The following is a 13,228-nucleotide window of genomic DNA, read 5'->3' on the forward strand; positions in this document are numbered from 1 at the left end:
GTTTGTCAACTCCAATCGCTATCCCACAGTGGTTTGTACGATCTTTAAAGGTGAAGCCGAGAAGAAGCAAGCTACACAAAAATCAGAACTACTCTTTTCACACTTGCGTTGGTTGACCGCTCTGTTTCTGGAGATTAGAGCCGTGTGTCTGCGCCGGACTTTTCTCCGCTCCCTCTGTCGCTAGGTCTGTAAATTCACTGGCGTCTGGCCCAACCCGCCAGCTTCAAAGTAAGCTACAATCCCATGGTGCATTCAAGTATGCCTCGTATAACTCGAATTTTTAAGGAGTGTTTCCTCGAAAGTAACAGGGACTGAAATTAAAAATATGATAAGCAGAGGTGGAAATTAATACAAGCATTTACTCAAGCACTGTTGATAAGCACAATTTTGATGTGTTCTTTGGTCTGCTTTTTCCATTTTCTGCTACTACATTTCAGAGAGACGGCTATTGCACTGTTTACTCCGTTAACATTTATTTTAGAGTTGTAGTTGCTATTTACTTTGAAAATGAACAGTTTACATACACACATCTTATAGACTATGGTGCATTGCTAAAGGTGCTATGACTTATTATGAATATCACATATTACATTTTAATTTTAACATCACTTACTTTAACTGCAATATTGTTATTTGTACTACGGCAACCGCACTTTACAATACCTTTATCTGACGCCACTTCACATTCAGTCTATAGTCTGTACTTTGCCTGTTTTTTTGTGTGTTTTACTTGTTTGTTTTCTTTGCTTTTACTGTAGAAAACCGCTGCTGCTGTAACAAGAAAATTTCCCCACTGTGGGATGAAATGAGTATTATCTAATCTAATCTAATGACATGGTGCTCTTTGGATGCTGTTATGTAGACCTTAGTGGTCCCCTTATACTGTATCTGAAGTTTTCCAAACTTCAGCCTTGGCGCAGAATTACAATCCCACAATGAGCTTTCCTTAGTGTGTGCCATTTTGGAGTCTCTAGCTTTTGAGGGGGGGGTGTGGGGGGGGGTCTTGACCAACTGCCACTTTGCTTGTTTGAAAGCCATGATGTCTCTCTCTCATGGGTGGGCCAAATTATCTAGGTGGGGAAAGCAGAGAAAGGAGAGGTAACCTGCCCCTTATGACCTCATAATGGGCAAAAGTCCAGATCGGCCCATCTGAGCTTTCATTTTCTTAAAGGCAGAGAAGGATACCCAGGGCTGGGTTTGCACCTATTGCCATAGCTACTTCAAATGAGCTTTACCTTGACCATCTACTTCAATATGATGCGGCTTAACCATTGGTGTTTCTACCAGGAATCAACAAGAAAACTTTAAATAGACACAGAAAATAATAATACAAAATAATTTAACATGAATACTTTAACATCACCTGTTAAAGTAAGGTAAGGGTAGACTTGTTGACAGGACCAGATTACCCATTTACGCTTTAGCAGTTGCTCCTCCTTTTCTTGTATTTTAGGCAATGTAGCCTATTGCATCTAACGTGGTAAATAAGGAAGTATATAGAGCACGCCTTTAGGGCAGATGTCATAGTGCTGTATAATAATTGATAAAATGCAACAGACATAAAATAGATAACCGGTGTATAAACATAAGTAAAGTAGGACTAACTGTATTCAAGTCCAAAGTTCAGGAGCTATGGCCTCAAAGGTGTGATGTCTATTGGTTTTATTCCTAAAGCAATACACAACCAATAAGCCTTGACCGGAAGACTGAGTGATAATGCTCTTTTCTGTTAGTGGTTGGTATGTTTTATTTCCAATAGCAATTGAAGGCAGCATCTCATCCATGCCAGGGGTCACGCCAAGCCCTCCACCTCGCCCTACTGGCTGTCTGGGTAACTTCAAGTGTCTGTGGCTTAAGTAGTTATTCTATAGACTCTTATTGAGCAATGTTTCTAGAATAAAAAGATAAATGAAACAAAAAAACTTTGATCCAAAACATAGAGAATATGACAAAAAGCAACAACACCAAACTAAAGAAATCTTTTAAGTAACCTGTGTTAAAGGCTGAAGCAATACTTTCTAAGTTTTATAACATTGAAAGGAGAGTTTGATGCCGAGACAGTGCACACTAAAATAACTCCTTCCTAATGGGGACAGAAGTGGAAGAGAGGATGAGAAAGGAATGCATTACGCCTGCATGGCATGTGTAAACATCCAGAAAGCCAATATGCCTTTAGTCTCACAACACACACGCGCACACGCACACGCACTCACACAGACACGCACACACACACACACACACACACACACACTTAGACATACAAGATGACAGCTCTGACCAAGTGTTAGTCTGGTATTTTTTTAGCCACGTATCCCTGTTAACTCTGCTATCTACTGAAGCTCAAACTGTCAAGAATAAAACCCCTTATTTTGGCCTCATCGCTGAGTGTGCACTGTTTAGGATATTAACACCAGATCATGAGTGAGCTTGTGCTTAAACTTGTGTGGAGGTGTTTGTATGATTTGCATTGGCTCTGTCTCAAAAGTTTGGTCCCATTCCCAGAAAGTAGCTCATAAAGAATCACAAACAGTTGTGCAGTAATTGCAGGTTCTTCCTGTGCTCCTCCCCTGTACCACAGCTTTATTTCCAAAGCATGACGTCAGTCGGTCAACGCCGTCCGCGGCTGGCAGAAGATTTGTTGGACTGCAGCAAGGGGGCGTCCATGACATTTGGAGCAAAGTGGCTCCAATAAATGTCGAGGTGTGGGTTTTATCGACATGAGAGATGTGTGTGAGTGTGAGATGGAGACACTGAAAAATGGGAAACGTGGATATGCTTAGTCAACCAGGCTGAATTACACCTCTACTTATCTCTCTATCCCTGTGAGTATGTAAAGGGGCAGTTATGTAAACAGAGTGCACTTCTACTTCTTTTTACATCAGAGAGTCCAGGACTTGTTGAAGCATATAGTCCTGAGGCAGCGGCGTCTGAAAGCTTCAGCCTCCACTGCTGGTTGAATGGTAGACCAACAAAGAGAATTATACCACTGAACTTAAATCGGGGAAACAAAGTGGCAGTCTGGACGAGGTTGGCAGCGGTTAGCCAGACAGGGATTAGTAGTAACAGTATAAGCTATTCCAACATGCCAATGTTTTGTATTTTCAAGGAAACCCAATGGACATGGAGAATGAGTGTTACTGTTCATCAAGTTATTTCTCTTTCCATCTCTTTTTGACAGGAAAGCAATGTGACCCGAGGAGGATAAAATCTGAGAAGAGGAGCGAGGCACAACAGTTCACTAAGAGGTATGGGCTGGAGGCCAGCAGAGCAAATGGCAGCAGAAGGATTTTAGAGAGATGTCTTAAAATGTAGGCCCTGAACTCCTCATGGAGCAAATACAAGTTAGTATCCAAAGTATTCCGATCCTTCACTTAAGTAAAAGTACTAATACCACACTGTCAAATACTGTTACATGTCCTGTATTAAAAATGTCACATGACTAAATGTAAGAATAATGAAAATTTAAATTGTTAGATCCTTACATTTGACACGTGAACAGGTTTTGCATTGAAAATGATTTAAATGATAAACAAAGCGGCTCCCAATGCATTCTCTGTCAATCGACTAATCAGTTAATCAATTACGCCAAATTGTTTCAGCTGGACATGTGTAACCTTTAATTAATATGAAAACATGACATTATAAAGTTTGCTTTTGTATGCAAAAATCTTAATTTGTTAAAAGAACTAGTAACTAAAGCTGTCAAATGATTGCAGTGAAGTAAAAAGTATAATATCTCTCTGAAATGGAATGCAATAGAAGTTATAAAGTTGCATACAATTAGGATAAAGTAAAGTATCATACTTGAGTTAATGTTTTACAATACAGAATGAAATAAAGCATGCAATCAGAACCTAAACTTCTGTTTTGATTTTAATATACAAGCATTGTTCTACTTACACAAAAGGCAAATCTGCATGTGACAGATAGATTTCTGTGATAAATATTAAAATAAAAATGCCCCAAAATTCACTTGCATGTCATGTCAGATATCATTATCTGTATAAGATTTCAAGTTTCAGTAAATGTGTTATATGATCAAATTAAAATGGCCTATTAGACAAGCTAAAGCGTGGTTTCTGTTGGAAAACTGATACATTACTTTTATAATCCACTAGATGGCAGCATGACCTTAACAGCCTCTAAACACAAATGTCTGTTTGACATTTCACACAGCAGTGAACTGCAAAAAGTCCCTGCTGTGTTCCTGTATTTTCTCATGTTGCGTAATCAGTGTGAAACTGTTCTTTTTTGTATTTGTGCTGATGTCTATCTTGGCCAAGTCTTCCTGGAAAAGAGTAACATCAAGCATAAAAATTAAAGATAAAATAAACTAAACGTTTAATTGAATGAATGCAATCGATGAATAACAGGTCAGAAATAGCCTACAGAATATTATGCTGCCACCTTTCCTCAAGAAATATATATTTTTGTATCCTAAATACATTTCAGACATAATCACAACAAATATTGCCCCAACTATTAATCAGTTTTGATATTATATGAACATAAAAAAACTGACAGCTAAAACAAATCAAATCCAGGTATTATGCCTCAGTCGTATAGTTTAAATACACCAAGGTCTTGTGGTCTAAGAGATTTACATTAAAGAAGTTTAAATTCTTTTGTGAAATATTTTAGCCTGATTCTGATACTCTGTAGTCTAAATATTTTAACAAATTTGACTGTTTTAGGCAAAACACTGAAGAAAATAATATAAAAGGGACTCAGTGTTCTCCACCACCCACAGCCAGCATGAAGGAAAAATCCTTAAAGTGCTCAGGCTAATGGAAAGTTAACATCTAACTAGAGTATTATGGCTGCTCTAACAAGCAACAACAAACCCCCTCTGCTGATAAGGAAAATGTGATGCAGTCCAAAACTTTGAGAAAATTTAATTTGATTACATTTTATTTATAGTATCAACTCATGACAAGAGTTATCTCAGGACACTTTACAGATAAAACCACTACATCTTTTTTAAACCACGCTCTGTAAAGACCTAAATCTACAAAGACCCATCAGTTCCCGTAATTCCCTCAAGAGCAAGCATTTAGTGCGACAGGGGCAATGAAAAACTTCCTTCTAGGAAGAAACCTCGCTGGTGCGTAAGTGGACTTTGAGTTGAGATTGTTTGTTAACCGTTACCAGGGAACTGACAAGGTCAACATTTTGATCTAAGCTATAATGTTGGGAAAATGAAATGTAGTTTACAATCTCATGGATTGTAAATCTTTTTTTTTTTTTTAAATGTTGAATTTGTGATTTAAAGATCTTTAAAAAAAATAAAACATACATTTAAATAATCTACAAATTTGCTGGAGAAATTTGGACTCATGGCAGGGCTGGGACTAATGCCCCGCTAGTAGGCTTGTCAATCTTTTTACGTTTTACCATGATACTTTATAATATTGATTCTTTGGACAATGACACAATATTTACTGTTATCACAAACTCTGCCACAATACGATTTTGATTCGATTCAATTCAGGAACCTGCGATTGATACAAGATGATACATTTAAAACGATCAGTTCCATTGATAAATATTAACAAAAAACACCTCAAATATGATTAGTCAATTTAATTACTGAGCTCTTTCAGACAATTACTTATTTACTCTTTTAATAAAAAGAATAAATATAAAGTGGGAATAAAAAAAGCATAGGCCTATCTTAAAGATGACATTGTGTATTGATATTATCACGTTGTATTGATAATATTGGATCGTTGAGGATTGAATTGATACATCATCAATGTTTTGTTACACCCCAACCCTAGTCCTGCATCACCACAGACTTAATGAAAAGCCACTGAATGGATTATGTAGCCTAAAAATAGAATCTCCAGGAATAATGGTTACCCTGTACAAATAGAACAATTTGAATTTAATTTGTAGTCCTGGTGCTAGTTGAGCCTACTTTCTATCCCCCTCCAGCAGTAGTGTTTGCAAATAGGCCTGGTCCTACTGCAGCAGCTCGATACACCTGATCCCTCTTGTTTTGGCTGTCACTGACAGTGTCCTTGCAGTTATGTCATTCACACTTAAAGAGAGATGAGTGAAGGCTGTGTTTGTGTGTTTACAGCCTTGATACCCTTTCTCCTCCACCACCCCCTCATCTTCTCTCTCCACCTGGCTTCGTGGCTCTGACACCCGGACCGTGGCTCTGCTTGAAAACAAATTGCGGCGGCTCCGGTTACCGGTCTCCGATCGATGCGCTGCACGGTGTCACGTTACCCGGAGGCTCGAGTATCGATGCATGGCCGATCGCTATCATAATCACACTTCCCCCCTCTTATCGCTTACCTACTGAATAAAACATCTGCCTTCCTGCTCATAGATCGCTCACCCCCTCCCAAAATCTGGAGGGAAAGAGACTTCTTGAAGTGTCTTTGAAATGAGTGAAGTAACATGAGAAAAGTGCACAATGATACCCAACAAATGAGGTCCCTAAAGTTGTTTTTATCTCAAGCATCTCCAAATAGACCCACCAGATAGTATTTGACAGTTCTTTGTCCCAGCCTCAAGGAGGCTGCAACTGTGAGGGGAACTGTTTTGAGATGTGTCATGTTTTCCAAACCACTGTTGCAGAGCTAGGTCAAGTTTATTGAGGACCTATAGCTTACACATTACGTGGGCTTCCACTGGTGGCCACCGTGCAGACCGACAAACAGCTGCTCATTTAGCTGGATATACCTAACTTCCTCTTCTGAAAAGCTTTTGTCAGCTTTAGCAAAACAAAAAGGCACATTTGAATACCTGCAGGACCTGCTAGGAAAGTTGGTCAACGCAGTCCTGCACAACCAGCCATGGGCTGTCTCTGTGATTCAGCACAATCAGGTGGCTTTAGCTATACTGCAAAGGCATGTAGCCGTTTTCATTGTTGCATTGTCTGTGCACTTGTGTGTGTCAGAAGAACTATGGCTTAATGGATTCCTTTTTTGTTAATAGACTGAATTTGGCATCAGCACAAGAGTCCAACAGTGTAACAGAGACATGCACCTTGCTCTCACCTCATTCATTGTCATATTTCTATGCATTTGTATTTTTATGGTGATTTACATTGGTGCATCCTTAATTTGGGGGTTACAGTGACAGTAAATGTATCCAGTTGAGATTTATTGAGTCCACCCATTTTGCTGCTTTTTGTAGATATCAGACATCAAGGACATATGAATTTATTGTGAGATCGGTTCTCTAACACAATCAATTGTTGCAGTGAAATCTTTTTTTGAATGTAACCCCTATTGTAACCCTCACTTAAATAATTTCTATTTTTTATTGTATATTATTAAAGTGCATCTGCCAGCCAGAGTCCCAAGGCCTCCAGCGCTCTACATGTCTGGGTGACTATCAGAACTTACTATAAATTGTGACACATAGAATAATACATTTTTACCAAAATTCATGTTTTGGTCATCTCCTAAAACCAATATGCAGAACCAAACTGGGTTAAAAGCATGTTGAACACTTGCACCAAATATAAAGACATAGGGCAAATAGGCTGAATAAATGAAGTGTCTCATCAAATTACAAAATCTTATATTATTTCTCTGCTCTCTCTTCTTTTCATGTGTGAAAAATAGCTGTCACATCACAGCTGGAACACACGTCTAACAGTGAGAATAAACATTTAGTTGTGTTAGTCACAATAACAGTAGCTCAAGCTCCCATATAAGGTAGTCAAATGTTACTCGAAGCAACCAGCCACTGTGGGCCTGGTGACGCTACATGCCCCGAAACATTTAAAAGGGAAAAGAACATTAGCAATGTATTGTCCAAAAAAAATAACATACAGTAACAAATCATTCAAGCCAAGGATAACCACTTTGATGTTTTCCCACACAAAACAGCAGGTTGAAATTAACTAGGCAATGTCAAAATACTTAGAGCACATAAAAATAAAATCACTTATTAAATCATACATTTCAATTAGTGCTGCCTGTTTTCTTTAAAATGCGTCCTTTATTAGCACATCTTTTTCCTGAGATTGGATGACCCAGCTAACATGGTCTGTTAAGTAGTTTTCCTTTTATAGAAAGTGTCAAATATATGAGCATCTGTGCAATAAGATTAGGTTAAAATTACCTTAATATTGAAACAAGCAGTTGACTTATTTGGGTCTCTTGGTGGCTTCAGGGTCTACGCATCCAGTTTGTTTCCTTACGCCTCGGGCTGGCAGCACAGAAACTCCTTTTCCAGCCCTTGCAACACGATCTCCTTAAACCTTTGGTATAAGTCAAGATTTGCCTAGAGCAGGAGTGCAATAGAAACCATTACATTAGTCAAAGAAATGTCATAAAAGTTCACTGCATTTCAAATTCATTGCTTAGGTGGTTTATCTTGGTGGCTAGAACCTCTTTTTGAGCCAGCAGGCTTCACCTGAGAGCTATAAATCAATAAGGCCTAGGCACGCTATCATAAACAGCAAGGGTAGTAACGCAGTGTGTAACGTTATGTATGATACATTAAATGTAAAGATTATATTTTAACAGGAAGTAACATTTAGGCATAGTTGAATAGATTTTATAAAGGGAATTTAAAATGCTTTGAAACAAACATATTTTCTATTTGTAAGGCGTACAACTACACCAAATGGGATTTCTACTTTAAGAAATCCTTGCCATTCAACTCGTCCAAGATTATAAAATGCACAGACAAGCTTATTTACTCACACAATCAAAATCCTGTACACTTGACCACTAAATTTGAGAGCATCAAAGAGTGAGAGGTTAGGTGCCAACTGTCAGAGGGAAGTAAGGCGAGACTCTGTTAAGCTATTAAGACAATTAACAAAATGGTCAGGAGGGGCTGAGTGGCGGAGGGGAACAGCCTGAAATGGGAGCGAGATGAGGGTGTGAAGTGACAGTCAGCACATCTGGTCTCATCAATAATGCAGCGGGCCTTTAAACGGCAGTTTGTCGCATATTGAGCGCTGCCGACTGAAATCAAGCCCGACACATAAGATGCTGTCAGGGGAGAGTGAAAGGGTGACAGCAGGAGGAGGGAGAGAGTAGTAGGCTGGCACAAATACCCAAGAAAAAGTGGAGTAAAAACAACTTTTTGCCAAAGCTTTCTCTGATACACCTGATTTGGTGTGCAATAGATGAGATAAATAAAATAAAAAAATATAACAATATTTAAGTTAGAAGAATGGAAACACTATAATACAATCTCTAAATATTCAGTAATAAAAAAATGAATGAGATTAATTAAATTTACATAGCAAAAGTTAATTAAACTATCCTTAAATGTTTTCAAAGCACGAAGAAACTTGGAAGCTTAAAGCAACAAAAAAAAGGACCTACGCAATGCTTGAATCTATTCATCACTTTTATTATTAAAATGAAAAATACAGAGGAATTCTGTTAACGCAAAACTCTCCAAAAAAATACAGACATCTTTTTGACACTATGTATGTTACCCAATAGTGACCGCAGGGATCCAACGACAAAACAGCAACAAAACAAAGACGTGTGGATTAATGACAATGCACCTTCAAATCAATCAACAAAAAAAGGCTCTCCGACCTATTCAGCTAGACGCCTATAAAGAGTTCATTTTCCTGTGATCAGAGGATTTCTCAGCACAATGATGACGGAGTCTCCCCTCAGAAACATTTTAGAAATGTAGCGGTCCTTATTCACAGGCTTAGACTTCTTCTTTCCCTTCCCGCTCTTTGGAACTTCCGTCCACATCTCCTTCACGTTCTCCAAGACCATGTTGCAATGCCTAAAATGATAGCAAGGGAGTAAAACGTTGAAACATAGTACCATTAGGGGGGGGAACTCTGAAAAGACAATGGGCTCATTCAACAACAAAAATCTCGTACAGATTTATTCATAAAATGATGTGATTTAAATGAATTTCCATCTTGAGTTATTCTAGGTAAACAAAATTCAAACCTGTCATACAAACCATGTACAGATTATCTACCTTTCTCCACAGGGGGAAAAATACTAGTTTGATTTAAGATTCATAATCCCTTAATCTCAATGAATTTTGAGTTTAAATATGAAACTGAAATAAAACATAACTCAAACGTAATGGTAAATGAGTAATGTTGCTAGCTATATTATCACCACAAAGGCTTGAAACTTTAGAGTTTTATTAGACAGTTGCCTACTGATTTCCGACAGCAGGACCTGAAACGGTTAAAGCTTTCTTTTTACTCTTAGTAACATAGTAACAATTCTGTGAATGAAAAACTCCTCCACACAAGGAGCAGACCATGTAGCCTTATTTGGCCATTTTAGCAAGGCATCTATAATGTGAATGAACAAATCTCGTGCACTACTCCTCATAAACAAGTGGGATTCCTTAGACTGAAGTTAGCACTGTATGACAAGTATGGCCAGTTAAGAGAGTTAGGATTGGACATGGTTTGAGATGACTGAAAGCATCCAATTTCCCTGCTGAGGAAACCGTGTCAGTCTGCATCATACACAGAATATTTTGAGGATGAAGTAGAAAGAAAATGCAACATACACGCTTAAAGAAAATGCTGTGGAAAACTTAATTTCACACTCATTTAAGACTATTTAAAACCTGATTTTAAATAGTCTGGGCTCATAACATTTTGAATTACATGTAATAACACAACTGTGGACTATTACAAACCTGTTCGATTTGAATCTACTCTTCCCATATTATACACTCAAACCTGTAAGGTAAAAAGTCAGTGACCGAGCTCAGTACCTGTCAAAAGCCTTGACTCTTCCGAGCAGCTTCTTGTTGTTGCGACAGTTAATGAGAACCTGAGTGTTGTTCTTGACGGACTGTGTGAGCACCGACAGAGGACCCGTGTTGAACTCCTCTTCCTCTCGTTTCTGGAGCTCTTCAGGGGTCATCTCTGATTTAGGCTTTGTTAAGAGACTCCTGAAAACGACACAACAAAACCCATACAAAATGTTTATTTTTTTACTGTGCAATTTTCTTAAGATGCATTTCCTATCTTGGATGCCGGCTAACTCCACATTTATAGACTTAGGCCCATATAAGTTACCATACCGTATGACTAAAGTAAATTGGTATGTAGGCTAACGTTACCTCAACACTTGTAATTGTAAAAACATACAGGCTAAGGAAACCTGTCTACTAACACATGATACGGATATGGCTATAGCATAAATAAACTATGCGATAAACGCAACATTTATGATATATTTTATTACAAGCTGTAACAACTCAAAGTATCGCATGCAAGACAACGCATGCTCAAACACTGCAACGTTAGTGCTCGGTGTTACCATTAGGCTAACTATCGTTAGCCTCAATGCTATTGTGTGACTCCGGACTCGTAGCTAACGTCTCCAGTTGAACCACGTCCGTTACAAAACTTACCAGTTTTTCACTTGTTATTAGAATTGTAACAGTAACGTAGATGTAGCTAACATAGCTGGGCTGGAAAGTATATAGCAACGAAAACACAGAGGGGTAGCTGTATCAACTCCAGTTAACCGGCCTTGAATCCTATCGCTTACTACCTAAAAAGCTAACCATCTTAGCATGCTAATCGTTGGCTTTTCGCTGATCCGATTCAAAGTTCAGGCTCCGAGACAGAAAATAAATACTTGCCCGAAATACTGACTGACAATTAGAGATACGTACATGGTTGCTTATTTATGAAAACAGTGTCCTTAGATCTTGTGCCGCTCGTTTCCACCGGGTGCCTTCGTACCCGCAACGATCTGCAATCAATACTCGTGTGGATCGAACTACTTCCGGGTCTACTAGTACGCGCTTCAATGTGTAATAACTACCGGGTTACTACGGTCCCGTTAAAATGTACATCATTACTTTGTAACTGTTCAACGTTGAGTTACTAGTATTTACATACAGTATGCACTCTCCACTACATTTCAAAGAGAAGTATTTCAGATATTTTCTCCACTTAATTATTGGACATTTGCGTTATAGGCCTATATTTAGCTGATAAAGCAAACATTTAGTGTGGTTCTGCAGTCAGTATAATCAGCTCCACCCTGACCGACTACAACATTAAAATACGGATCTTAATGCATCATAATTATAATAACCCTATTACTAAAATAAGAAGGAATACTTCATTGATCCCCAGCCTAAATACAGAGCTTAAGTATAGAAAGTAACATTAATAAATAATAAAAGGTAGCCTTCATAAACCAAAATAGAATGTAAGAAAATGAAACAAAGCATTTTGCTACAGATGACGTGATGGTGCTGATAGATTGAATCAGGTGTAATTAATAGCCGCAGAAATTAGATAGAATATACTGCAAGGATGCATCACATTAACATAGTAGGCTAGATGGCGCATGATGAAATAGTGAGACATATGAGACATAGTAAAAGGTGCTGTGTTGTAATAAAAAAAACATGGTAGAGAATAATGCAGCAATATAACATGTGAATCATGTGATATATCATATAATATGGATATAATATGGAATAGTATAATAAAAATAGTAATAGTAATGACAGCCTAATACTTTGTACAATAACACTGACCAAGTCCATATTAAGCATAATGTGAATAGCCTACTTTTATTTTTGATACTTCTAGTATATTTCAGTATGTTCTCAATTTTTAATGCAATAATCTTAATTATGCAATGGAGTAGTTTTACAGAGTATAGTTAACAGGTAGGGCCTGCTTGTTTCTGAATATATTTTTGGGTTATTACAGGCTGGTGATATGCATGTAGGGGGTGCTGTTTTAGGGTGCTTTATGCCGTATATTAACCACAAAGGCCCTTTCTGTCACAGGAAAAGAGATGGCAGAGGGAGCAGCCAAAGGGATACCTCAGACCCAAACAGATAAGTCTTTGTTTTGCTCTTTAACACAACAAGAATGAGGGGAAAGTGTGTGTGTGTGTGTGTGTGTGTGTGTGAGGGAGAGACTGGGATGTAGGCTATTATCTACACAGCAGCAATGAGACATTGAGAGATTGGCTTTCTGGCAAGAGACAGACAGACGCCTGGGGGTGTACGAGCCACCCACCTTATTTCAAAGGGTGGCAGCTCTACCTGTGGAAACCACTTGATGCGGATAAAGACAGCCTGTGTTCTGTTGAGAGAGGAAAGTGTGTGGGATTGATTTCAGGAGCTGTAGGCTACTATATCTTTATGAACAACACCTAGCTCACCTAGCAAAAGACTTAAAACTGTGGAGAATGGGCTTGTAAAAGGAGCTCAGTGGGGCATTAGCCTACATGTGTTTGGAGTGATCTGAAAACACTTTTGCAGT

At 38.3% G+C, this 13,228-nt stretch overlaps 2 protein-coding genes across 5 annotated transcripts in view; both read right to left on the reverse strand.

Moving 5' to 3' along the window:
* The window catches only part of vaspb (vasodilator stimulated phosphoprotein b), a 23,717-nt gene extending 23,509 nt beyond the window's left edge, over positions 1-208 (reverse strand). For all 3 annotated transcript variants that reach the window (XM_034867405.1, XM_034867406.1, XM_034867404.1), the window contains exon 1: positions 1-208. This exon is cut by the window's left edge and continues 222 nt beyond it. The gene's annotated coding sequence lies outside the window, so the exon portion shown is untranslated.
* snrpd2 (small nuclear ribonucleoprotein D2 polypeptide) overlaps positions 1-11,797 on the reverse strand; it is a 14,538-nt gene extending 2,741 nt beyond the window's left edge. The window contains exons 1-3 of one of the 2 annotated variants that reach the window (XM_034867412.1): positions 11,611-11,797; positions 10,699-10,878; positions 9,513-9,732 (exon numbers count right to left, since the gene is read on the reverse strand). In XM_034867412.1, the coding sequence (XP_034723303.1) occupies positions 9,558-9,732; positions 10,699-10,878; positions 11,611-11,612 (357 nt within the window). In that variant the 5' untranslated portion in view covers positions 11,613-11,797 and the 3' untranslated portion in view covers positions 9,513-9,557. Of the gene's footprint in view, positions 1-9,315; positions 9,733-10,698; positions 10,879-11,610 lie in introns of those variants that run through there. The other variant, XM_034867413.1, reaches the window with a different exon arrangement.
* Positions 11,798-13,228: the final 1,431 nt, after the last annotated feature.

This window comes from Etheostoma cragini, chromosome 3 (genome assembly GCF_013103735.1).
Source record: "Etheostoma cragini isolate CJK2018 chromosome 3, CSU_Ecrag_1.0, whole genome shotgun sequence".
Taxonomy (NCBI): Eukaryota; Metazoa; Chordata; class Actinopteri; order Perciformes; family Percidae; genus Etheostoma; species Etheostoma cragini.